Raw genomic sequence first — 24764 nt, 5'->3', positions numbered from 1 at the left:
GTTGGGGCCCTGTAGGTGGGGTGCAGCATGGTGCGGCCCTGTAGGTGGGGTGCAGCATGGTGGGGCCCTGTATGGTAGGGTGCAGCATGTTGGGGCCCTGTATGGTGGGGTGCAGCATGGTGTGGCCCTGTATGGTGGGGTGCAGCATGGTGGGGCCCTGTATGGTGGGGTGCAGCATGGTGGGGCCCTGTATGGTGGGGTGCAGCATGGTGGGGCCCTGTATGATGGGGCCCTGTATGATGTGTGTGTAGTGTGGTGGGGCCCTGTATGGTGGGATGCAGCATGGTGGGGCCCCTGTATGGTGGGGTGCAGCATGGTGGGGCCCTGTATGGTGGGGTGCAGCATGGTGGGGCCCTGTATACTGAAAACTAGACGGATTCGTTTGAATTATTTTTGTACATTCCTCACCGTGTTCCTTGTCTGCTGGTTGACCAGCAGACAAGGAACAGAGAATTATTATGACGTTTTGATGTATTTCCTGAGTGGTACTAATAATGTAATGACCTACAGTACATCAATAACCTCTGCCCTGTATCAAAGTAACACATTAATAAATTATTTGGTGCGAATTATGAATTATGGACTTTGTCTTTTTCAAGCTTCGAAAATATAAATACATTTTCAATTCAAGGGAACACACATTGTGGGCTGTTTCTTTGCAATGTTTAAGACCAACATTTGTAGTTAGTTTTTATTTCAAAGCTTTAGATTAGTTCACCGAGGAAGGACAAAACAAGCAGGTTTATTCATAACTTTGATGATGGACCGAACTAAAATATGTTATACAGCTGAATAAAACCACACTGATGGTTTTGAAGGTTGCATATCAAATGCGTACTATTTCTTAAAAAAATTAGAGCTTCTACAAAATGGTTGTAAATACAAAGATGCGAGTAACATGGCCGCCAGAAGCAACACAAAGTTAAAGTTAAAGTTATGAATGAACTTCTTAAGAAAATCCATGAAAGGCTCTCGGACAACACAGTCTGTGACAGATGTTGAACCTTTAAAAAACCCTTTCATGAGGCGAGGGTGGATCCGGAGAGGAAATGAAGGGCTTCACAGACAGATGAAGTAAAGTGGTTTTAATTCTGAGCTTACAAGTTAAAATATTCCATTCTGTACAGAAATATTACAAACGGGTGTTTATTGGCACAAAGGTGGCAATACGCTGTGTCGTCCATGCTGGCAGCAATGATGAAGAGGAGATGAACGATTCAATGAGTGACGGAGGAACCGGCCTCCCGCTGGTCCCTTCCAGTGGGACGGACGAGTCATCCCATGAAAAGTCCACCTGACAAAGGAGACGCAGGCAGAGCATGCTGACAACTGAAGTGTTTGGACAAGCAGCTGTTAGAGAATGAGTCGTACGGTACCCGTCACTTCCACGCTGGCTCCTGTGATGTACCGAGAGTCGTCCGAGACCAGGAAGGCACAGACGTCGGCGACCTCTGGAGGACAAAGAGGAGTCCAGTGTGAGGAGGAGACGCAGCCTGCCAGACGCTCGCGTCGACGACATCCGACCCACGAAAGGAGTGGCAGTAACTTTTAAATAACATTTCTAAAGTGTAAGATCACTTTGAGCCGTAGCGGCCAGCAACACACGCTAAATGTTCAGGAAAGTGTTTTTGGGAGCTCCTCATTTCCTTTCTGAACATCTAGCGAATGCAGTGAAGAGGAACCAAAGTGATGCGTTCACTGACCTGCAGGCTCACCCATCCTCCCCAGAGGCACCAAGGACTTCATCTGGAGAAACAACACATGACACAGTTAACTGGTGACACAGCAGAGAGGCAGCGGGTTCCTTTGGTGGCGTTCGTGTCAACTGGTCAGCGTGACCCCTGACCCCTGACCCCTGGTGATAGTGGGGCTGCACCAGCTGCTGGTTTTACTCGCTGTGTTTAAAGAGCTCCGCCCTCAAGACTCCTGCAGCCACGACGACACGAGGGCCGCTTGTTTCATTCAGAGATAATCAAAGAGAAACCAGAAGGTGATGCTAGAGAGGAAAGCTCTTTGATCCTGAATGTTCTGAAATAAAGGTTGCATAAAGTCGAGCATGTTATTTGGAGCTGAAACTAACTGCATTTCATCTCAAACAGCAGCAAACTTTGGTTCGTAAAAGCGTTTTATTGAGCGTCTTATAGCTGTTAAAATGACGGCGTGTCGCCTCCTGCCTTAAAGAATCTCGTGTTCAGTTCATCTTCAACTTTAAAAGCTTTGATTCTCAGGAATGCACCGAACATTGAATATGAATTATGAATTTAATAAACTGCAGGGTTTCCATCTGTCAATGTTACGACAGCAGTTCAAGGTCCTGAATCGTTCTGATCAATACGAAGTGTGTGTATTTTTGTGTGTGTGTGTGCGCGTGCGTGTGTGTTACCTTGCTAATAACCTTCTCTGGAACTTTATCCGTCATCGGAGTCGATATGAAACCTGGCAGCACACAATTACACCGAATCCCAAACCTGCAGAAGACGAGCAGATGATTCTTGTGTGTGTGTGTGTGTGTGTGTGTGTGTGTGTGTGTGTGTGTGTGTGTGTGTGTGTGTGTGCGTGTGCGTCTCTTCTCACCTGCTGAGCTCTTTGGCAGCCGTCCTGGTTAGACCCTCCACTCCGGCTTTAGAGGCGCCGTAGTTGGCCTGACCGATGTTTCCCACCTGCAGACAGGAACCAGGAGACAAGGAGATCAGGACATAAGGACACAAGGACGTGGAGGACCTATCTTGTGTCCTAAGATAGGTCCACAGTGAAAATACTGCTGACTCGACCCTTCCACAATCCTCTGGAGACAAACTGTAAAGTTCAGCTCAATACTTCTCGTGTAACACAGAGACCTTTCCCACGATGCTGCCCACGGTAACGATGGATCCTTTGGGTGCTCCACAGGCCACCAGAGCCTGAGCCACAGCCTGGAGGACCAGGAAGGAACCCTGGAGACGCAGGAGGAGAGAGGCCTGAATGAACTGAGTTCACTGAGTGAACCTGTAGCGTAGGTTACCATGGTGATCCATCCAAGGTTAACGACAGCTCTCTCCGCTCCCGGCTAAGCGGGGCGGTCGAGGCTCCAGGCGTCATGGCCGCCTACCTTCAGGTTGACCTGGAGGACTTTGTCAAACTGGTCCTCCTCCATGTGGAGCAGGAAGTCGTCCTGCGTGATGCCCGCTGCGTTCACACACATGGAGGGAGGCTGGAAGTAGTGAGTCTGCAGAGGGAGAGGAGGACATCGGCCGTCAGCAGCAGAGAAAAGGTGCAGCGCTCGACCCCGAGAGAGCCGAGCGTTTGCTTCTCAGGAAACGAGTCTCGGCCACGCGCCTGTATCCTCGTGAGCAGCTTCTTCACGCTCTCCTTTGACGACACGTCCACCGCCGCCGCCAGGTGACCCTGTCCTCTGAGGTCGCCCGTCAGCCTCCCGAGGGTCTCGCTGGCCGACTCCTGGCTGATGTCGGCGACCACCACGGAGGCGCCCTCGGAGGCGAGGCGCTGACACACGGCCCGTCCGATCCCACTGCCGCCTCCTGGGGGAGAAGCACGAGGTCAGCGGGACAGAGCGGACCCACGAGGCCCTAAAGCACTGCAGCTCGTTTCAGGAATACATGAGGGCCTCATTGTTTCAGAGCGGCCAATTCAATTCAATTATAGCCCAAAATCACAAATACACATTTGCCTCGGAGGGCTTTACAATCCGTACACATTCAGGGTTCATACACATTTTGACCAATGCATTTCAGGACTTTTCCATGACTCCATGAAAACCTTAAATGACACAAATGAATGAGACAATAGTTTGATCAAAAGAATAAACATTTATATAGATGCCTGTATGTATGCCTGCTTATATTTTGAGTCTTTCTTTTAAAAGCATATTAATTATTTCAAACTCGGCGTAAATGAACGTCATGAACACATGAATATAACACATTTACATGACTTTTACAGGTTGTCGATGACCGTAAGAACCCTGACATGACATCCTGTCCCGGGACCTCACATCAGATCAGGAAAAACTCCCGCAAATAAAGATAGTAAAAACCCTTTCACAGGTAAATCTGATCAGGACAAGGTCAAGCAAGGTCATGTGTTATCCTTTTGAGAACCAGAGGTTCAGGCCTCCATGTGCAGTTAACAGACATTATCATCTCTTTGCTTCGTTGTTTTTATTATTATTATTATTACACAGATGTATATGTTGTGTCCATCATGAAGAGCATTAGCTTCCACTGTTTGCTGTTGGGAGTTTAAGAGGACAAAAGTATGCTTCATTATTTATATTATAACTCAAATGCTTTAACACTATTTCCCCACGTATGAAGCAGAGGTGCTGTCAGGTTGCTGCTTCACTGAATTACCAAAGGGAATGTCTCTGGATGCTGGTTCGACACGTTTCTCACATTTTCTTTTTTTATTGACAAAGTCCAGAATAATAATAATAATTTAAAAAAAAAAGGTAATCATTATAAATTGCAGCTCCAGTTAATAATACCCCTTCGGCTCAGTCCTGGTGGCACTACTTTTCTCCAGCCACGGCTCAGAGCTGACGCTTCCCCCTCCAGCCCTGAACTTCTACAAGGTTACCCAACAATGGACGTTCACAACCCGGCAGCGCTCAGCGAGCGGCAGTCGGCTCCACCGGGGAAACGGACAGAAACGTACCCGTGACCAGCGCCAACCGTGACGTGAGCCGTGCGGCGGCCGCCATGATGGGCTTGTAGTGGGAGTGATCCGTCAGTACCAGGCAGCGGATGTATCGGGGAGAAGCGCCCAGAAGTTTGACATCCAGCGTACCGGATCTTCCGCATCCATGGACCCATAGCGCATGCGCACTGGCGTTTTATTTCAACCTATAGCTAGAACTACAAAGTGCAGGTTGAAACAGCAGTGTGATCTGTGAGAATATCAATTGTATTATTAAAATTGTTTTTAACTTACATTAGATGAATAAATTAATATTCGGCTGCAGCCTTTGCAGAATACGGATTGTTTTTAAACTGTAAACATGTATTCAATACATTTTGTATATTCATGAACAAGTTCAAATCCAAACACAGAAAAGAAAAGCAACAAAGAGGCTTTGTGTATATATTTATAAAAAAGTATAATTTATTTATCAAAAAATGAAAAGGAAAGAAAAAGAAATCACAGTTTATTATGGATCACTCCGCTGCATAAATGAGGCCCGGTAGGTCGTAGCTATGGTAACTACATTCCAGGTCTACATTCTATTAAGTCTGAAAATAATATTTACCCAAAATGTTATTTCACATGTGTGGGGAAAAACAAACACAAATAGGATTCAGGTGGAAAAAGCCAAATTGTTGGGGATTGTTGTCGGGATAAAAAACAACCGCTCACCAACGAAATGGAGATCTTTGAGAATGCAACTTTTAACAACAAAAAAAACAGTATTTCAAATACAGTAGGGAAGTAGAAATCATACAAATGTAAAATCTCCGCCATCAATTGATGATTATCTGTAGGAAAGTAAATCCTTGCGTGTCAGATTAAAATGTCCCTCTGGCCAATAGACTCAGGAGTTTAGGATCCATAACGGGTCCTGGTATATTTAAAATAAACACATCTATGGATGGATCTGTAGTTATCGTGGGCCGGGCAGAGGCACAGGTTGAATTCAGCAGTGTCCTGGTGAAGCTCAACTCTGTTGGAGATGCGTTCAAAAATTTCTTCAATCTGAACTTCACCTCTTTTGCTTTGAGCCGTGTCAGAGTCACGAGGAAGTGTTTTTGTGCGACAGCTACTTGAAGGAGAAGCCCCGACGCCAACACGTCCCATGCAGAGACCAAAACCAACCCGTCTGTCTCGCCCCTCACCGACTCACCCGCCTCTCAGCTTCTAGACCATTGGTTCCTCGGGTCTTTCCCAAAACGTCTGGATACCGGAGTTTTTACTATGCAGACATTACTCGACGCGCAAGAAGTGCATCGTTTGGGACTATTTTCAGCGGTGGATGAACACGCATTTGGTGCTCTCGTGAATCCAGCAGCACATGCATGTGGGACTGACTAACACATAACGGTTTTGGTCTTTGCACAGGATTTATGGGCAGTAAGAAATATAGAATATTGCTTCACCTCATCCTTAAAACATTTGTGCATGAGACTAGTTGGTCATTTAAAGCAAGAACTACCTGGAAACTATTCATCTACCCTGCAGCAGACATTGGTCTGAATACAAATAAAAAAAAGAAGCAACTTACTTTATTACAAATCTAAAATATAGAATTTTTTTGGAGAGGAACATAAAAACATAACATTTTTAAATTGTTCTCCATTATCAAACCACAAACAAAACAGCTCACTGGTCCAATGCACCGTCATAAATAGCAAGTAAAACAATGGCATCTCAAAGTTGTTTTTATACAGCCCACTACCTCCCCTCTCTGCTTCATGAAAGGAAAACACAATTGAAATATAAAAATGTAAACAAACTGGCAGTGAGCTACCGAAGCCGCCGCCAGTCGAGTGTCTGTGGAAACAGCGCCCCCATGTGGGCCACGCCTCCAGCTGCACAGTTCATGTTTTCAGGCACTGGTTTCTTACCTACGGTTCTCCTCATTTCAATGCAACTACCAGCTGACGCATTATTAGTGTTGCACCGGATGGCAGGAAACACGGCGACAGAGGTTTGGTTGCATGGACTGCCCAATGGATTCTGATGAGGTCATCTTTACTGCACCCAAAAAAAAAGGCGAGGAGACCTTCGAGGTAAACATCAGCCGACGTCTCTCTACTTCGAGAGGATGGCCGCTGTGCTCTGTGGCGCTCACAGCTGAACACGAGGACTCCTTGATTTTCCAAAAAAACTAAAACAGAATCATGTCCTGTTCAAACAGCGGTTTTTCAAATTTTAGGTTAGAATTCTTTTTATTCAAGTCTTACAAAAACACGTGTCTTGGTTTTTGTTTGGTTGTATGGAATCAAGTTGCATGAGGTACTAAATTCATTGTCGTCTCCGTCTTGCACAGCTACGAATGGCAGTTGTGCATTTTGTAAAAACTTGATATTATCTTGTTTGAATCATACTTGTGACAAACGTTTCAAAATTTTGGGAGAAAGAAAATGGAGCTTTTCCCTCTCCTTACAAGCCAGCAGACGAGGACGGTGCTTACAAACGCACTCTTTCAGGAACAAGGACCCAGACTACAGGTGAGCTGTGGACCAATCCTCCAGCACAATGAGAGGTCAAAGGTCACTCTGAGTCTGACAGGACAATTACCTCATCTGGGTCACACTGCGTGGACACGTTGACCTGCAAACAAACACACTGCGTGAGTACAGTGAGCAGGGCTCTTTGCTTTCTTGTATTCTTTTTGATACATTAAAATGAATACATTATTGAATTCAATATTTATGGAAATTATATTTAAAAAACATTCTGTAATGGTAGGTCTGAAATGGTATTTCATTCTTAATTTGACTGCGTCATTGGCTAGAGCTGTTTTTCACATATTCTCTCGTTTGAACGTCGTATTTTTGGAAACATATCCTGACTGTCTACTCGTGGAAGGAAACACGTTTCAGTGTCGACAGAAACATCAAATGTGCGCGAATGTCAGTTTAAACGGATTTGTTCCTCTTTTAAAAAAAAGAAGAAAAAAAAGTCTCAAATGACATATAGTGACATTATATAGATTATGGGAAAAACGCAAAAAACTAATGTCGTTGAAAAGGATGAGAAACACCTGGAGAACATAACGAACAACTTAATGAAAAAAGATATAGAAAAAAGATTTAGAAATGAGACAAAGTGGTGAACTACAGCCGGGAATTCTCATCTTCCTGAGCACCCACCTTGTTTTTCTTGGGCGGCGGCGTCGACTGTGAGCTGCTGACCAGTTCATGGGTTGGAGTGTCTGCCCGGGTCGACTCGGCCTTTTGTGGAGAGTTGCAGATGAAAACGCCCATATCCACCTCACTGAGGAGGGAAGCCGAGAAAAAGCCAACAAAAGGGTCAAATACTTGCTGATAAGATAAATATTGAGAAATATTAATATTATTACTATCTAACAATTCACACGAGCCTTGATCTAGAGTTACATGCTCTGAAAGCGGCATTATTAAATGCGTTACTTATTTCTTGACGATGAATCCCAGACTAACTTTATCTCAACCTCCTTCTCTGAGTCTTCCTACGTGAACGCATGTCTTGAGCACACAGCTCGAGCTGAAACAAGGTGCTGATGAACAAGGTGCTAGAACTGAACGAAAAGTGTGGTGGAACTCAAGAAATACAGATGTGTTGTTTTGTTAAAGTCGATGTTCCTCGAGAGATCACAGAGGTACTGATGCTTATACAAGACCAGCTTGAGACCCGGACCAGACCCCTTTGACAAAATCAGTAATTTCACCTTGCAAAACACAGGAGTTACTGGTCTACCGCGGCATTGACTGTTAGTTAGTGTTATTGTGTGACTTTGCTGAATCTGAACTGACTCTATAAAACCCCAAAGTCACACAACGACACAAACAAACAGCAGTTGACCGGCAGCTCCTGTGTCCTGCATGGTAAAATGACTTTGGCTTTGAAAAGAGCAAAAATAGCAGCTTCAGAAAGGGCTGTCTGATAAAGCAGTGAAAATATGCTAAATATAGCGTAGACATGAACCGATACAGATTGTTTTAGCAGTCTAAAATAGGTTTTGCTGCGGCCCCGTCCACAGCAGCACGTTGCTTTGCTGCTCCTTCTCCAAACTGGACCATCGACTGTAAGTAATACTGTCTATAAATGAGAACTTCATACAACTTTTAAAAAGCACGTTCCTTTAAGCGCCTCTTTCCTGTTTTGTTTTGTCTAAACAATGAAACTGACAATGTTTCAAACCGATCCACCAAGGCATGTACTGTGTACTTAATACATACCTACTCTGAGAAATAACTTTACATTTATTGATTTGCAGCGTTAATATTGTTTATCAGAATATCTAAACACATTCATGTCATGCAGTCCTACTCCAGCAGTAACAAAGGCCTACAGTACCTGTCATGGGTGAGTATGTGCTTGTTATTTTGGGAGTTCCCCGACGTCATGTCCTCCCTCTTCCTCTTCTGGCTCCTCGTGGTCCGGACGCTGGGCGGCGGCGACGTGCCGGTGGTCGTCTGCGTGTTGCAATTTTCTACGACGATCGAGGGAGACAGGGGCAAAGACACCCCGTTGGCTGTGGCCGGAGAAACGCCTGCAGGGTCCTTGGTGACTTTGCTGGCGCTTACCAGCACGACTGAAACATGATTGGAGGAATTCCCGGGCTCCTCTAACCCTGCATGGTCACCATTAGACAACAGCGTCTGGTCATCGGTCTGCATTGGCTCCGATTGGCTGGGGCTCTGTCGAGGGGAGGGGCGGTCAGACCGCGGGGAAATTTGGGGCTTGCTCTCGTCAGAGAGAGGACTGAGTCCTTTTCCGGGCTCCTCGTCCTCATCTTTCACGCTTTCTTCTTCCCCTGCAGAAACCCCTCCTGCCAACTGGTCCGTCGGATCCTCTGAGTTGGTGCCGTCACACGCCGGTTCTGCCTCGTCGGCGTCCTCGTTTTCATCATCGTCTACAAAAAGGGGGAAATGAATGCAATGAAATCTTTGTCTCTTCCACGAATACGGTCAGAGAGATTTACTCTAAAATCTAAACCAAAACATGTCTGATGTCATTTAAAAGTAGCAGGAAACGTGAATCTCTCGGCTCTTACCCGGTCCATCCTGCTGGATGCTGGCCTGGATCTCTTCCTCAATGTCTGGGTCTGATGATTCTTCTTCTTCATCGTCATCCTCCTCCTCATCCTCCTCTTCTTCGTCTTCTTCTTCCTCCACCACTGCCACTCCGTTCACCTTTTTATGTCCTTCGTTTTCTGGTTTGTGGGCCTGAAAATGAGAGGCAATAAGATGTGAGGGTCAAACGGGAGGAGACAGGAAGAGAGTAAAAAAGGGACCTGGAATGAAAACAGCTGTCAGAAGCAGGATATATGCATCAGAATCTATTTCACTAATGTTGAGTTATATTATTATATAATTTGAGTTACTAGAGATCATCGGGATAAAACAATTTGTCGCCGTTGATGGTTTCCCTCCATCCACACACCTCTTTCTCCTTGCTGTCTTTCTCCAGCCGCTTGGCCCGGTTCTGCTCGTCCGTGTCCTCTTGTCTGTTGGCGTACCGGGTGACGACCTCCTCAAGACGGGACAGAGCCACTTCTCTGTTCGACCGAAGCTGCCGCAGCAGTGTGGGGTCCTTCAGAGCCGGGTCAGTGGCTGTAGAGGGGGGTGGGGAACAGAGTGGAACGGCGGGGGAAAGAAGGGATGGGTGAGGTTTTGGTTTTGCACTCTGCGGCTCAAGTTACCGCAGTTTCACAAGCGTGTCGGAGAACTAGGGAGGCCTCAGAGTAACTTAGAGAAATGAAAGGCCCGCGTCCAGCCAGCGTTGGGTTTGTCTATACTGGGCTGTAGAAACATGGCCTCCGTGAACAGGACCCGCTCCCGATGTAGATATGAAGGGCTCATTCTCAGCTAACAAAAACACGATTCTTAGGCGATTACACAATAAAGAAAACACGAAACGCTACACCCTGGTCGATAAATCCTGTTTTATACAGTCAAAACAAACTAAAGTGTCCAAACGTTTTTCAAGCTAATGACTTGGGAGGAAAGAACGTGTTTTAGAAACAAGGGTGGAACGAATTGTACTTCAAAGAAGACGGATTAATGGAATAGCTGCAGCTTATTGTACTTTATTCATCTTTTTGTATTTACTAACAGACCAAAATAAGTGTCAAATATAACCACTTCCAAGCCCTTGAAGACCCGGACAGTAACATTTCTATTCACACCCATGTGCTGCACGGGACACTGGGTGATTGTTGAAGTGGGATTACCCTTAAAAGGTTTGTTCCAACCAGACAATGGAAGGTTTCTTGTGGTGTAGTAGTGTTGCCTTACCGGGCTCGTAGGCGTCGGTGAGGTGCGAGCCGAAGTTGAACACCAGGTCCTGGTGGCGTCTCTTCTGCATGGTGCTCCCGGTCTCTATGAAAGCATCCTGGGCGATCTGGTTCAGCTGTTTTTGGGCAAGGCACAGGTTGTGCCGCTCATTAGCGCGCCGTACCTGCTGGAGGATGTCTTGGTAGTCCGGAGGGTTCCGATGTGCCTCGGGACTGTTGATGAAACGCTCAATCTGACAGGAGGGAAGGAGCGCAGGGCAATGAAACGTCTTCTCCACCCTAACCAGTCCACGGCCCGGCAACAGACACACACCTACGGCTTCTATGTGAGGTTTTGACTGATATAACTATTGATATGATAGAAATAAAAGTTCAATTCTAGATATTTCCAATTTACATCAACTCATTTTGAGGTTCTGCAATGTTCTGTTTTGTGTTGTGCTCTCGATGTTTTGGAAAACCTAAGTAAAAAGAGCTATAGCGATCAAATCTGTCTGTGAGCAGTAATACCCCTGTTCATGCAAACAGAGGTCAGCGGTCATGCTTTTAAACAGAAATTGAGCATGTAGTGTCAGCTCATATCAAATGAATACTCCTGAGCTTTAGATATACCTGAGAGGGTCAGAGGTCACTACCAATGTCTACTATGGGAGCCAGGATAAAGGCAAAACAACCCAATCACACAGGAGAACACAAAGTTTCGCTCAGCTTTTAACGTTCAGGACACCTGAACTGACTAAACCAACCAGCAGCTCACCCTCCTGTTGATCTCGGGGTAGCGAGTGCTGGAGTAGGGGATCCTCTGCTCAATCACTCTGCCTGTTAGTGTGCCACAGTTCTTTAGTTCACACAGCGTTTCATGAATCTTCATCATCTGGAAGAGAAGAAGTGGAGGACAGAAAAGAGGTGTGACTAGCGGTCACACAACCTGGCATAATGGGAATTTTTTTCATTTTTCCCCGACAGCTTTCAGCAGCGTTCATAAGCAGCGGAGCCCCAGGCCTAATCACACTCCAGGCCGACCTTGCGTTTCAGCCGGTGTTCCTGGATGTATATAGAGTCCTCAGTTCCCAGGTCGTCTAAGTTCAGCTCGGCCTGCTGCAGGCGGCAGATCTCGTCGTTGTACACCTTCAGCAGGTTCTCCAGGTACGCTATCTGAGAGAAAGGGAGAACAGGCGTGAAGGGTTAGTGTGTTTGTCTACACAGACTCTTTACCATATCAAGTTGTATGTCGGGGATGAAAGGGTTAGCAACGTTGGTTTATGGTTTCTAGGTTACCAAGTAAAAACGAGTGACAACTACAAATGAAGAAAAATCTGAAAAGAAATACCTTCATGTGTTTATGTGTATTCAAAAACAATAGTCACAAAACCATTTACTGCACAGTGAACTGAAGGAATGGGAACAAACTCATACTTCCAAACTCATATCCTAGTTAGATGATGTAACCTATCCTTAATCCTTTTTTATTACAATTTTATTCACAAACTTAATATCATTGACTCGTACAGTGTTGCTTGACTGTATTAATGCTATCATTGGTACTTTTATGCCCTCCAAAGTGATCTTTTTTCTGTTCTCCTTATATGAAAAGCCCTTCATAATCACTGAACACAAATAACATTTCTATTTATTAGTCAACAAACACCACTCATCACATGTTCAACACTAACCTGTCTCCTGGATGCCCGCTTTTCTTTTTTCTGTGCTTCCGGTTCCGGTTTATTGTCGCCCTCCTGCAGCCCATTCATCTGATCTTTACTCTTGTCTTCCCTGTTGGGCAAATCAGAGGTACACTGGACCAGACTTGTTGAGGTAGAAGACCTGGGTTCCACCTTGGTGAGGGTCTGCCTCCTCTTCTCTGCATGCTGCCTGAGGGATGTGCAAAGTTCATTGATGTAGACAAAGGCTTTGGAGCGTTTGGCCTGAATGTGAGTCAAACATCGTCCCACGGTGTTCCTGAACTCCACGGATGAGAGATACTCTGGGGAGGACTTGGCATGCTTGGTTTGGAGGAAGCTCAAGACCTCGGGGCAGTCCTGGGTTATGGTTGAGCATTGCTCCACGAACTAGGAGGAAAGAGAAAAGAAAACACGAATGATGAGGAGGCAAAGTGGCAGAGGAGGGACACGGAGAGATTTTTGTTTTTACGCCCCAGCCGTCCAGACAAGGAAGCAAACTTGACACTTTTTATTTATTTATTTGATCTAATAACAGCATCAAAATGTCTGGTTGTTGCATGTTAGGTTGCTAGAATCAGTATTCCAACATCAGACTCAAGTTCTACAGAGCAACAGGCGTTTCAGTTAACAAGTGACTCCTTTCAGTCAAATGCGTCCGCGGTTGCTCGTAGTAACTAACGTAAACGGTTGCCAAAGGTAACTAAATATTGGGTCATTTGCTATTGTTGTATCCTACTAACTCACTGCAATGACACAGATCTGGAAAGGCAATTTGTTTCGGTTGCATTCGAGACCTTTGGTGGCTAGAGCGCTTTCATATCTTGAAAGCGCATCTTTTGCATAACTGCATGCGCACGCTTGCGCATGTCATCATTTTTACAAACTGTAAAAGGTCTATAAAAACACGTACAACAGCGCCTTGTGACTCAGGTTTGTTCCAGTGCACACCCAGTTTAAATGTGTCATTCTAATTATTTTCAATAGTTACCATGGACGGTTGCATATCTACAAAGGCTAATATACTTAGGACTGGGCATGTACATTTGTCTAGAGCTTATAGCAGAAAGCAAACAATTATTGACATGGTTTGAGGGAACAGTTGTTGTTGTCAGTCGTGTCCCTGAACCATATAAGCTCACCTCAGTGAACAACCTCTGGTTCTCAGCCTGCAGAACATGCGTGTCCTTCTTCGCAGAGGCAAACGGCGACTGGGTGATGTGGGTCGGGGCAGGCTGCTGAGCTCGGCGTGGCAAGACCTTTTTGGCTTGCTGATGGGAGGACGAGGCGGAGGCAGCGCAGGAAGGTAGAGGACTCTCCTCTTCGTCGTCATCATCGTCAAGGACGATGATCTTATCTGCCATTGAAGCGGGAGCCACGGCCATCCAAAACGCCTGTCGATTTCTGCTCTCAGAAAATATAAACATGTTGAATGTTGATCAGGGCAACTGAAGGTACGAGACGTCAAATAAGCACAAGGATGTTTAAGATCAACATCCAGTATTCTGGTGGAACATGAGGGATGTGGTTGATTGAACAACTGCACTGATGACAAATGACTGACGTATACTTTGCATTAATAATCTAAATAAACTAGTAACTAAAGGTGTCCAAGAAATGTAGTGGAGTAGTAAGAACCATGTTGGCTTCCAAAATGTAGTGGCATTATAAAGCAGCATTAAATGGAAACACTTGATACAAGTACCTCAATATTTTACTAAAGTACAGTACCAACTGCCAACTTTCTCGTTAGACTGCGTGCGACTAGCATTCATGTATTCAGACCAGAGAAATATTCTCTAAAGCACTATATTGTAACGTATTCCCCTGCATGCTGCTGAGGGTCTCTCCATCTACTCAGAGACCATATACATCACTGTATATACAGAGCTGTACGAGACCACTTGAAGAGTAACTTTAGTGGTCGGTGTGGGGCAAGTACGGAGCCCCTGAAGGGACAAGGTAGACTTTCTGTTATGTGGGGGGACTTTGGCGTTTGTGAGGTGAAACAAAAGAAATAAAACTCGCGTTGTTTTTTTTGTGACTCGGCAACGTCTTTTCTCTATTCATCCCCTGACCCTTCGGGGCCACCGTACCGCTGTTAGCGACATGTAACAGTCCGTGTGGTGTTCTCCCTCCCTTTCCTTTCTAGACATGTATACTTCATACAGACACAATAAAACAAACTGAAACACGGGCCATATGTTTGTGAATTTAGCCACGACTCTTGAACACTTTAACGCGAGCATTATCTGTGGCTTAAGAAAATAAACTGACAGTCAGACGACAAGAAGTGAGCGTAAATAGCGACGTGACGGAAGCTTGACGCCACATTAACATTAGCTTCGTTACAGATGGTCAACAGACCGACAGCTTTCACTAAATACCTACAACACACCACGACACACTCACACACACCTTACCGCTTGTTTATGAGCCGTTTGACGTGGCAACGGAAAAAGATAACGCTTCGCCACAATGCACCATTTAAATGTTGTGTTCAGTTAGGCGAACGTTGGTTAGCATTAGCAAGCTAGTTATTTAGCATTGTGACAAGTGGCGTTAAGTGCGCGAAGTAAGAAAATAACGAGCCGGAAGAAGAGCCGGTGTTGTTCTTAAGGACACAACTCAAGGTCACTAGACAAACACATCCACGGTACTAATTAAAAACAGATTTCTTCATCCCACATACTTTGTTTTGACCAAAACAATGCTCATCAATTTTGCTCTGCCGTTGACTAGAGATCGCAAGGCTGGTCGAAAGTGTACCCGCTAAAGTCATACCAGCACCGACGCCTCTGATTGGCTCATAGATGGTGGACGGCCAGTAATGTCGTTCGCCATTGGCTGACAGGCTCCCGTTGAGCGCCATCGATGTATTTTGATATTTTATTTTTTAAACAAACGTCAACATCCAGGAAGTGCATTAAAAAACAATATAACAGATGATTAAAACCGAAAGGTAAAGATTAGTAAAGGATTAGCGTTGTATCAAACACACATTATAACTTAAATCGAATGACAAACAACTAATATAGTGAACATAAAGAGACGCATTAAGAGCTATATCCCGTTTGCAGTTGATCTCATAGATTTAAAATCTATGAAGAAATGTGTTGCAGTTGATCTCATAGATTTAAAATCTATGAAGAAATGTGTTTTTCCCAACCTTGACAGATTTTCATACTTTAGATGTTTTTAATAATTACTTAATGATTGATAAATGATTAACCATTAATGTATGGCGAGTTGTTCACATTAAACCGTTGTTATATGTATAATCTCATTAATTTGTTTTATGTCTCTCTATTCTGTCTGTCTAAGATTCTAACATATTTTTGATTAAAAACACAAAAACAACAACTCCAAAACAAAACGTTTCCCGTGTAGTTTAATTCTGAAAAGCACAACGGAAGTCACACTTTCTCATTCATGCTAGCTTGAGTTTCACTTGGCTGGATTGTCAATCAACTTTTTCACTCAAACTTTGATCTTAAAGTGTATTTATTTCTAAGTGTGCCTGATCCCTGTGAATAAAAACACGACAGCTATTACAGTCTGTTAAAATATTTTAATATTAATTAAACTAAGAACTCACATTTTCCCAATTGTGCGATCATAAATGAACATGTGATTATTTTCAGTTTATTTTCCAACAATGTGGCACATATTCAGGCTTAACGATCATTTAAAAACAGGAAACTGGAGGCCGCATGCTTTTTAAATTTCAGATTTTAATTGTAATCATAAAATTCTAAACACAAATTTAGATTTTCGTGCGGTAGAACTATTTGCTCTGTTTGTACCGTTTCCTTCACACCTCTACATAAGTTTAATAGTGCATCAGCTCAGGCTCCTACCGACACGCAATGAGAGCAATACCACACAAACACACACACACACACACATAACAAAAACTTCAGAATATATAAACATTCGTTTTTCTATATTTACAAAAACAATATTCTGTTTGTGGGTTTGGACAGTTTAGTCTAATATTAAGTTTACCGTCCTGGATAATTTACAAAAAAACTTTATTTTAATTTGTTTGAGTTCTTTCTGGTTCTTAAACACAGAGGAGGATCATATGGAAGCACTAGCATCTTCAAATTGAAGCTGATATTTCAACACTATTTAAAAATTCCTTGAAGTTTCTGGCACCTCTCCAGTGTTCATGACAAGATTCAGTATGTTAACGGTGGGAGGCCAATATGCTATAACAGCTATATTGCTTTAAAGTGAAAGAAATATCACACAAAAACATGTTTAGATTGAGCAGAAGCCCTCTATCACTGATACCCCGGCAGAACTGGACCTGGGAAAAATACATTTTAAGTTGAGAGATTTACCACGATAGCTTGAAACAAAAAGACATAACTGTCTCTTGAACAGGAGGACAGTCACTTCTGAACCCTCATCCCAGGTATCCAAACAGACAGGTAGGTTGGTCCAGGATCACGCTGCCACAGCAGTTGACTTTGCTCTTCTTTACTTGTCTTTCTGTAAGTGGAAGAAGTGGAAAGTTATTACTCAAAGGAGACATGCAAAATTATTATAATAAAGTGGACAAGTGGTGGAAAAGGGTCAGAATTGTACATTTTGTGAACATTACCTTGTCTTGTTGACCAGCCTCATCTGAGCCTGCGTGCAGTGAAAAGATAAAAAGTAAAATATATAAATTAAACTGAAGCACCTTAATGTATCTTTTTTAATTAAAACGGTGAGAAAGCGTCAATCCGTCTTGCCGTTTTAAATAATTAAACGGGCCCAGACAATTATCACCGTCAGTATACAGAGCATTCCTTCTGGATTAATTGTTACCTGAGCTGGTGAAGGTCCAAGAGACGAACTTGATGAGACCGTAGAGCACCAGCGCTACACCCACCATCGCCATCGAGTCCTCAATGGAGGGGGAGCTGAACCCTGAAAGTAATTCATTTTAGTTTAGAGTTACATAATCCACCAGAGCCCTCACATGTAGCAGATGTGTCAAAATAATCTCATCTCCGTTGAAAATATCTTAAAGAGGATGACTGGCAGAGAGAAGAGAACGCCTCTACTTCTTCGTCTTCTGTTAGTTCATTTTTATTTACGTTTTACACTAAATGGCCAGATCTCACACATTGCACTTTGTAAAAAGGACAACGGCATCACAAGACTGCAGTGCTTCCTTTCAAACTAGGAAAACACAACATGTAGACTAATATCTGGGCAGTTTTAAATTGATGCACCTTCCTCTTCTAATTAAACCATAACTGGCGATGAGCAGAAAACTCCCCACTCGGCCTCTCCTTAAATTCTTCCGCATTACCGATGACATTGAGGGTCACGCTGGCCCGCCGCGTGCCTCCAAGGTGGACCGCCACACAGGCGACCTCCCCTCCTCGGCCCAGGTCCAGCTTCGTGGTGTCGAGCTCCAGCTGGGTGCTCTGGCCATAGGTTCCATCCCAGGCCTGCCGGTGGCCCGTCACGCTGCCTGAGCCCAGAGGCCTGGACTTCCCATCGGTGCCTTTGAACTCCCAGCTCAGCTCCAGGGAGAGGGGGGCAAAGCCGGACGCCTCGCACTGGACGGTCAAAGTCCGGCCGGGAACAGTGAGGGGCAGAGTGGACGGGTGTATGGAGAGGGATGGAGGTTCTGCGGAGAAGAGAGAGACAGAAGGGAAGACAGGAAGAGAAAGTGAAACTGGTTCATGAACTCTAGGTTCTTCTGGAGCTTATGTTCCCTTCATTTCCAAACATGCTACTAAACGATAACAGCTTCCATTTCCCCTCACCGACAACCTCAAGCTCCATGGCCACCTGAGCCACGAGGTACGCCAGATACACCGTGCAGATGTACATCCCGGAGTGATGCACTTTAGCCTCCGGCAGGATCAGGGACGCGTTCCCTTTCTGGTGCAAACCCTCGAAGTCCAGCGTGGCTCCTTCCTCTTGTACATCGGCCAAGCGGTCCGCTTTGCCGTCGTAGGCCAGGACCAAGCGCCCGGCGCCTCTGAACTGGTAGCGCCACTCTACGGCGAAACCCGACCCGGCCAGAGGCGAGGAGGGGTCGGCCCAGAAGCCGCAGTCCAGCGACACTGGTTCCCCGAGTCTGGACTGCACCGAGACGGTTTTACTGGTCACGCTCAGGACCACTGAGGAGACAGAGAGTCAAATCGATTACAGTATTGTGTATTGCATCTCAACCATGTTGCCCTCGGTAACAGATCATCATTACCATGGTGCTCTTTGGATGCTGTGGGCGCACGCGTGACAGCGGAAATGGCCAGCTGTCTGTTGACGCCCTGAAGGGTAGTGGAAAACCAATCAGCCTGCAGGTAAATGGGGCTGGAGGCGGAGTCTGTGAGCGGAGCGACCCATTTGAGGGCGGAGGGCTGCGGCAGGAAGCGGTTGATCTCACACTCGGGCTTCTGCAGCGAGCCTCTGGAGGCGCTGAGGGAGCGGTGGCACAGAGTGGCAGCTGGGTCTGAGGAGGCAGCAGTCAGACGGGTCACACATGCTCACTCTGCGTATGTGTGAAAGAAATCAGGGAATCTAAAGAGGGAGATCGCAGACAGAGAAATACTAGGCCTGCTTGAAAAATGTCCCCCCTTTTCTGAATCAATTACGGAATACCTGTCTGAGAAATTCAAGTTTTAAGCCTAAAAAACCCATATATCTAAATTATTGATGTAATACAAAACAAGAAAGATGTGCTTTAATAAAAAGTATAAAAAGTATAGGATGCAAGGAACACATGATTGCTGCGCTTGTGTCGAGTATCGATTTGATGTTCCATTTACTTTGAAGGTATACAGAAGAGGATACACACACACACACACACACACACACACACACACACACACACACACACCCCGCTCTGCGTGTCGTTTTGAACTGACCGGTGATAAAGTAGACCCTGTCGCTGTCGGAGGGAGCCGGTCGGGTCTCTGCAGTGTGGCCGTCTGTTCGGATGTGAAGCAGAGACGTCTCCTGGCTTGTAGCCCCAGATAAACCTCCTCGACCCGTCTTCTCCTGCACAAACCAGCACTCCAACACTGGACAGCTGCTGCTGCAGGCTTTGGAGAACAGAATTGATCGACTATTTATGTAAAATAATGCATGTTGCAGTGGTTAATGTCACAGGAATACAAACTACAGAGGCAATTATGACAAGCATTATGGCGCTGCAGGAATCAAACCCGACCAGACAAAAGGTCAAAGCAAAAGTAGGACTCCTCCTTCAGGGAGTGGATTCATTAGGATCGTTCGAGATGAGTCAGTTCTGCGCAGAATCGATCGGCGGCGATCGGCGCGCAATGCATGCCGGTTAGATTTGTGTCCGATTTGGTCCCGACTTGCTCTGACGTCATGCACACGTGGTCAACGATACTCTCACGAGACCAAGCCGGCTGTCGATTTCAGAGTCAGTTGCCGCAGTTGCTCTCAAACGACTGCTTGGCCCAGTGCATGATGGGAAACGCCTGGCTGTCGCCACATCAGAGAGCTGATTGGCTCTTAGATCTGACAGCAAACACCACGTGTTGTAGAAAATCCTTATTTTATGTGTAGCTGTAATACTTAACGCTGGATTATTAACTATTAGTCTCATGTTTGATCTAAACACATTTATTGTGTGGTTGTTAATACAAAATCGTATTTATACAACACACATCAAAACTACTAGTAATGCATTTCACAGGCAGACATAAAAAGACCAAAGGATGCAGCTACACACTCATTTCTACATTAATATATATTTACAAACACTTATGAATAAATCCAAACGTGATCTGTAAACTACAAGTAGACAAAAGTTCGGAACTAACAGGAAGTACTTTTTTCTGTGACTTCCTGTGTTTACTTTGAAGGCAGTTGACAACTGTCCGACTTGATTGCAGTTTTTTGTCAACGCCTCCTGCTGCGGCCGCTGCTCTCTCTGGATTCCAGGCGAGGCGCAGCTCTAACGGACGAGCCTGTTGACTGAGACCTCGAGTTGGTGTTTCCTCTCTCATGCTGGGCGTTACCAGTGTCGGCCACGAGAGGGCGCTGCTTCGCACCAAGGTCCCTTCAGAAATGTACGTCACGAACGTAACCTCTGTTAAAGTTTAACGTATGCGATGGACAGGAAACTGCTTAATACATTATATTACGTAGATGCATGTCATGCTTAATTCGGCATATGAAGATTCCGACGAAGAACCACATACACCTATACTTTAATAGCTTGAGAGTGAACATTAAAGTTAGAGTCGTTCTGCACACTCCTCCCTTGTCACGTTGTACTTATAGACAGCTGTTTTGCTATAAGTATTGACTCTCTCTAATATTATTATTTATATATGCAACAGAATATCTGCCATTAACGATATGCACATGCATAGTATCTGTATATTGTCGGCTGTATGTCCATGCTCGTGTCATTACATGAGAACACGCGCATCCGGGTCACAGGTATTTTTCATTTATTTAATAAAAGACGACAGCCAGCCTTACCTTTGATGCAGCAGATCGCTGCCAGCAGGCTGAGCGTGTAGATGGTCGTCATGCTGTCTTGTTTCTGACTGACACAAAGCAAAGCAGCCTTCACGTCGCTGGGTTTCCCCTTCAACTCCGGATTCCTTTTAGTTTCACTTTCACGTACAAGCTGCGGAAACAACACACTTTCCGTTCATACTTTCAAAATAAAACCTGGCGACATGGAAGGTTATTTTATAACTGAAAATAAAATTGACGGAAAACTTAAAGACAAAGCCGTTGATAAGGAATACAATAAGGAAATAGTTCAAACTGCGCCAGATGAAGTTCTTCAGCTCTCCGCTAGATGGCGCCCTTTACCACAACAACGCATCATGCCTTTGACTGGACTGTTCCACCATCACGTGACCACGGGAACTTCATTCCTCTCAAAACATACTTATCCTTATGAAAGCATTACCGCCTGAAGAAAAGAAAACAGATGATTAGTAGTATTGTTATTATTATTCTATTATTATTATTATTATAGGAAAATTACAGCTAATTTGCATATTGTGTACACATAATCTGTGAGGTCAGAGGTCAGCTGAGGACAAGAGACACATTAGGCTCGTTCGTTAGAGCTGCGCCTGGAATCCAGAGAGAGCAGCAGGAGGCGTTGACAAAAAACTGCAATCAAGTCGGACAGTTGTCAGCTGTGTAAACGCAGGAAGTCACAGAAAAAAGTACTTCCTGTTAGTTCCGAACTTTTGTTTACTTGTAGTTTACAGATCACGTTTGGATTTATTATATGTGTTTATAAATATATATATTTATGTAAAAATGAGTGTGTAGCTGCATCCTTTGGTCTTTTGATGTCTGCCTGTGAAATACATTACTAGTAGTTTTGATGTGTGTTGTATGAATACGATTTTGTATTAACAACCACACAATAAATGTTTTTAGATCAAACATAAGACTAATAGTCAATAATCCAGCGTTAAGTATTACAACTACACATAAAACAAGGATTTTCTACAACACGTGGTGTTTGCTGTCAGATCTAAGAGCCAATCAGCTCTCTGATGTGGCGACAGCCAGGCGTTTCCCATCATGCACTGGGCCACGCAGTCGTTGGAAAGCAACTGCGGCGGCTGACTCTGAAATCGACGGCGACTTAGTTTCGTGAGAGTATCGTTGACCACGTGTGCATGACGTCAGAGTAAGTCGGGAGCAAGTCGGACACAAATCTAACCGGCATGCATTGCGCGCCGATCAACGCCGATCGATTCTGCGCAGAACTTCCTCATTTTGAACGAGCCTAATGAGTGGACCAGTACACACACTGTACACATGCAAGCTTAGTTTGTATCAAGCAGAGACTGTTATGTTCTTCAATCATGTAGGTTCTTTTTTCTTGATGTGTTTACTGTCAGGGACCAAAGTGAGACAACATCATGCAGAACTCTGAGTCATACAGCAACACAGAAATGAAACCTAACGGCCTCGTCAGGTGATTTCACAGAAATGCTCCAGAGGGATGTTCTGTTTCTGTCCAGCAGAGGCGCTCAAGACAACAACCATAGAGGCTCAAGACCTGAACTATAACAGAACCAGCAGAGTTAATCAAGTTGCATTCTGGGCAGGTTCCTTGTGGCTCACTGCGTCTGCCTGTTCCAGAGAAGAAGTGTTATCTGAAGAGTTTCATTTCTGAGTTTATAAAACAATGAATAGCCCAAAATGAAATGATATTTCTCTCTTTTTGTTGATTACAAAGAAGCTGGATGTCGATCTCAGTGGTGTTTTAGAGGCTTTACAGAGTATCTCTGAATATTTAGAAAGTAAAGATAATAAATGCCTTTAACCTACCAAGGTGTGAACAAGTGATGCTTCTCCAACCAACTCTAGCATCACTGTCTGTCCTTCCAGAACTGTGCTGCAAGTACTTTCTGGGGTACTTGTGTACTTGAGTATTTCCTTTTCATGGTGCATTTATACTTCTGCTCCACTCCATCTCAGAGGGACATGTTGCACGTGTTTACTCCACTACAGTTGTGTGACAGCTTCAGTTACTGTTCAGGTGAAGATTTGAATGAAGAGCTGAAAGGTTCATGAAAGAGATACAATTATCCAATATTTCTTAGAGAAAAGTACAACTTTTTTCATAATATGCAGCATAATTGAGCTTATTCTTTTCCACTCTCATTAAGGGACAGCTGATGAATAAAAGCCCTTCTCATCTTAAGGAGGAGTCAGAGTGAGTTGCAGGCTTCCACTCTGGAGCTGCTTCTGCATCCCACAGTGATGATAGTGTGATGATGTCAGAGAGAAGTGAAGGAAGAGAAGAGAGGGAGAGAGAGAGGAGGGGATCATATCCACTGGGAGGACGGCGTTGGAAGACATTCAGACATTTTGACTAAAACTAAAATGTTGTCTGAGTAAAGACTCAGATGATCTCAGGAACCTTCACATCAGCAGCTCAGATGAAGTCTCATATTCAGAATTTAAATATTCTCTTTTAGAAACACAGTCACACCAATTTATCAAAAGGATGTTGAACCAAATTAAAATAAACAATTATTAGTTCATAAGCAGAATGATTAAATACTTAGAAAAAGTGAATACTCATATGACTTAATTATGAATATTAGAGTACTAAATAAGATTTTGTTTTTGATTCAAACATTTATGGTAACACTTGGAGTTTCTTCTTTCTTCTCGTCAACGTGGGTTTCAGGAGCACTGAGGATGTTCAGAGACACGGCAATAGCATAAATAATAACCTCAGTAAAGCAGTGAGAACAAAGGATGAGTGTTGAATCAAATGAACTTCCATAACATTTAATAAAGTGCTTGATCAACAATAAATGCTGAGCGGTGAAACAGAGTCTCAACTCCAAAGGAAAAGCAGCATCAAGAGTTCAAACATCAACAGAGGTGTTACATTTCTCTCCTGCAGCAGTTTCCAGCGTCCACAGCTCGGATCGTGTAGCTGACAGCGTGACCTCTGACCTCCCACAACACGAACACTGTCTGCACGTTACATGACGTCACACTGCAGACAAGAAGAGCAGCAGGAGGTGAACACGTGAGAATGAACGTCTCCTTCATCCTCTCACACAGGCTGAAACGTCGTCATCGCCATACTTTCACTTTCGTTCACAACCTGTGTGGGTCACTTCTACCTAGTTTTACGTGACGTCACGCTCAGCTTAAATCCCCATTGGCGCAGACGGAGGTTGGAGGCAGCGCCTCCTCCTCTCTCCCTCAGTTCAGTCCCGACCCTGGAGCTGACAGGACCGCATCTTCTCCTCCGCATGAAGCAGAAGCAGCAACACTTCCCGATGGAGACGTGGACTCTGAGTCTGCTGCTCGTGAGCCTCCACGGCGCGGCGGCGGGTGAGTGACCCTTTGATCCTCTGTAGTGTCTCACCAGCGGGAGCTTCTTCTGCTGCTCTCGGCTGTTTAGTTCCTGGACTTCCTCGTGACGATGTGAAAAGTTATAAAGAGTCACAAAAGCTCTTCTAGCCCACGCGAATAAATCCCGACGTGTTGGTGTTTAGTTTAGTTTAGTTTAGTTTGGCTTAGTTTAGTTTAGTTTAGTTTAGTTTGGCTTAGTTTAGTTTAGTTTAGTTTATTTACTCGATCCCCATTTGCTGACGCCTTAGCGGCCGCTAATCTGGGGTCCACAGAAAGGACAAAATACATACAAA

The 24764-nt window shown here is 44.6% G+C and overlaps 4 protein-coding genes across 4 annotated transcripts in view; 1 reads left to right on the top strand and 3 right to left on the bottom strand.

The window, feature by feature from the left end:
- Nucleotides 1-1079: 1079 nt before the first annotated feature.
- On the bottom strand, nucleotides 1080-4768 carry hsd17b8 (hydroxysteroid (17-beta) dehydrogenase 8). The gene is made up of 9 exons (XM_079232395.1): nucleotides 4654-4768; nucleotides 3316-3518; nucleotides 3089-3205; nucleotides 2838-2933; nucleotides 2575-2660; nucleotides 2384-2468; nucleotides 1704-1746; nucleotides 1377-1451; nucleotides 1080-1294 (listed from the first exon to the last, which is right to left on the bottom strand). Exons 1-9 carry the CDS (start codon nucleotides 4697-4699, stop codon nucleotides 1275-1277), a joined length of 771 nt encoding a protein of 256 aa, XP_079088521.1. The 5' UTR covers nucleotides 4700-4768; the 3' UTR covers nucleotides 1080-1274.
- A 392-nt stretch (nucleotides 4769-5160) lies between these two features.
- daxx (death-domain associated protein) lies at nucleotides 5161-14000 on the bottom strand (the record flags this gene model as incomplete). Its single annotated transcript, XM_079232145.1, has 10 exons — nucleotides 5161-7266; nucleotides 7809-7932; nucleotides 8995-9553; nucleotides 9695-9866; nucleotides 10084-10253; nucleotides 10938-11169; nucleotides 11694-11810; nucleotides 11960-12087; nucleotides 12606-13005; nucleotides 13758-14000. 10 exons carry the CDS (start codon nucleotides 13998-14000, stop codon nucleotides 7207-7209), a joined length of 2205 nt encoding a protein of 734 aa, XP_079088271.1. The 3' UTR covers nucleotides 5161-7206.
- Nucleotides 14001-16171: 2171 nt separating this feature from the next.
- tapbp.1 (TAP binding protein (tapasin), tandem duplicate 1) lies at nucleotides 16172-21194 on the bottom strand. Its single transcript, XM_079232022.1, has 8 exons — nucleotides 21091-21194; nucleotides 19497-19673; nucleotides 18833-19081; nucleotides 18390-18749; nucleotides 17927-18250; nucleotides 17437-17538; nucleotides 17228-17256; nucleotides 16172-17115 (listed from the first exon to the last, which is right to left on the bottom strand). Exons 1-8 carry the CDS (start codon nucleotides 21140-21142, stop codon nucleotides 17104-17106), a joined length of 1305 nt encoding a protein of 434 aa, XP_079088148.1. The 5' UTR covers nucleotides 21143-21194; the 3' UTR covers nucleotides 16172-17103.
- Nucleotides 21195-24336: 3142 nt separating this feature from the next.
- The window catches only part of LOC306748641 (major histocompatibility complex class I-related gene protein-like), a 10563-nt gene continuing 10135 nt past the window's right edge, over nucleotides 24337-24764 (top strand). Inside the window, exon 1 of the mRNA XM_079231847.1 lies at nucleotides 24337-24450. Coding sequence (XP_079087973.1) covers nucleotides 24369-24450 — 82 coding nt within the window. The 5' untranslated portion in view covers nucleotides 24337-24368. The remainder of the gene's footprint in view (nucleotides 24451-24764) is intronic.

This window comes from Taurulus bubalis (assembly GCF_910589615.1).
Source record: "Taurulus bubalis genome assembly, chromosome: 16".
NCBI lineage: Eukaryota > Metazoa > Chordata > Actinopteri > Perciformes > Cottidae > Taurulus > Taurulus bubalis.
Note: the sequence above shows the minus strand (reverse complement) of the source record. Positions and strands in the feature narration are given on the sequence as shown.

Bases quoted from the DNA above. Each gene is read 5' to 3' on its own strand.
- tapbp.1 (XM_079232022.1), bottom strand. From the start codon at position 21,142: ATGACGACCATCTACACGCTCAGCCTGCTGGCAGCGATCTGCTGCATC. The intron at 19,674-21,090 runs GTAAGGCTGGCT...TGTTCTCCAAAG, and splicing joins AGCGATCTGCTGCATCAAAG to CCTGCAGCAGCAGCTGTCCA. The intron at 19,082-19,496 runs GTCAGTTCAAAA...CTGCCTCCTCAG, and splicing joins CAGGGTCTACTTTATCACCG to ACCCAGCTGCCACTCTGTGC.
- hsd17b8 (XM_079232395.1), bottom strand. From the start codon at position 4,699: ATGGCGGCCGCCGCACGGCTCACGTCACGGTTGGCGCTGGTCACGG. The intron at 3,519-4,653 runs GTACGTTTCTGT...CTTCTCCCCCAG, and splicing joins ACGGTTGGCGCTGGTCACGG to GAGGCGGCAGTGGGATCGGA. The intron at 2,469-2,574 runs GTGAGAAGAGAC...CGTCTTCTGCAG, and splicing joins GCTGCCAAAGAGCTCAGCAG to GTTTGGGATTCGGTGTAATT.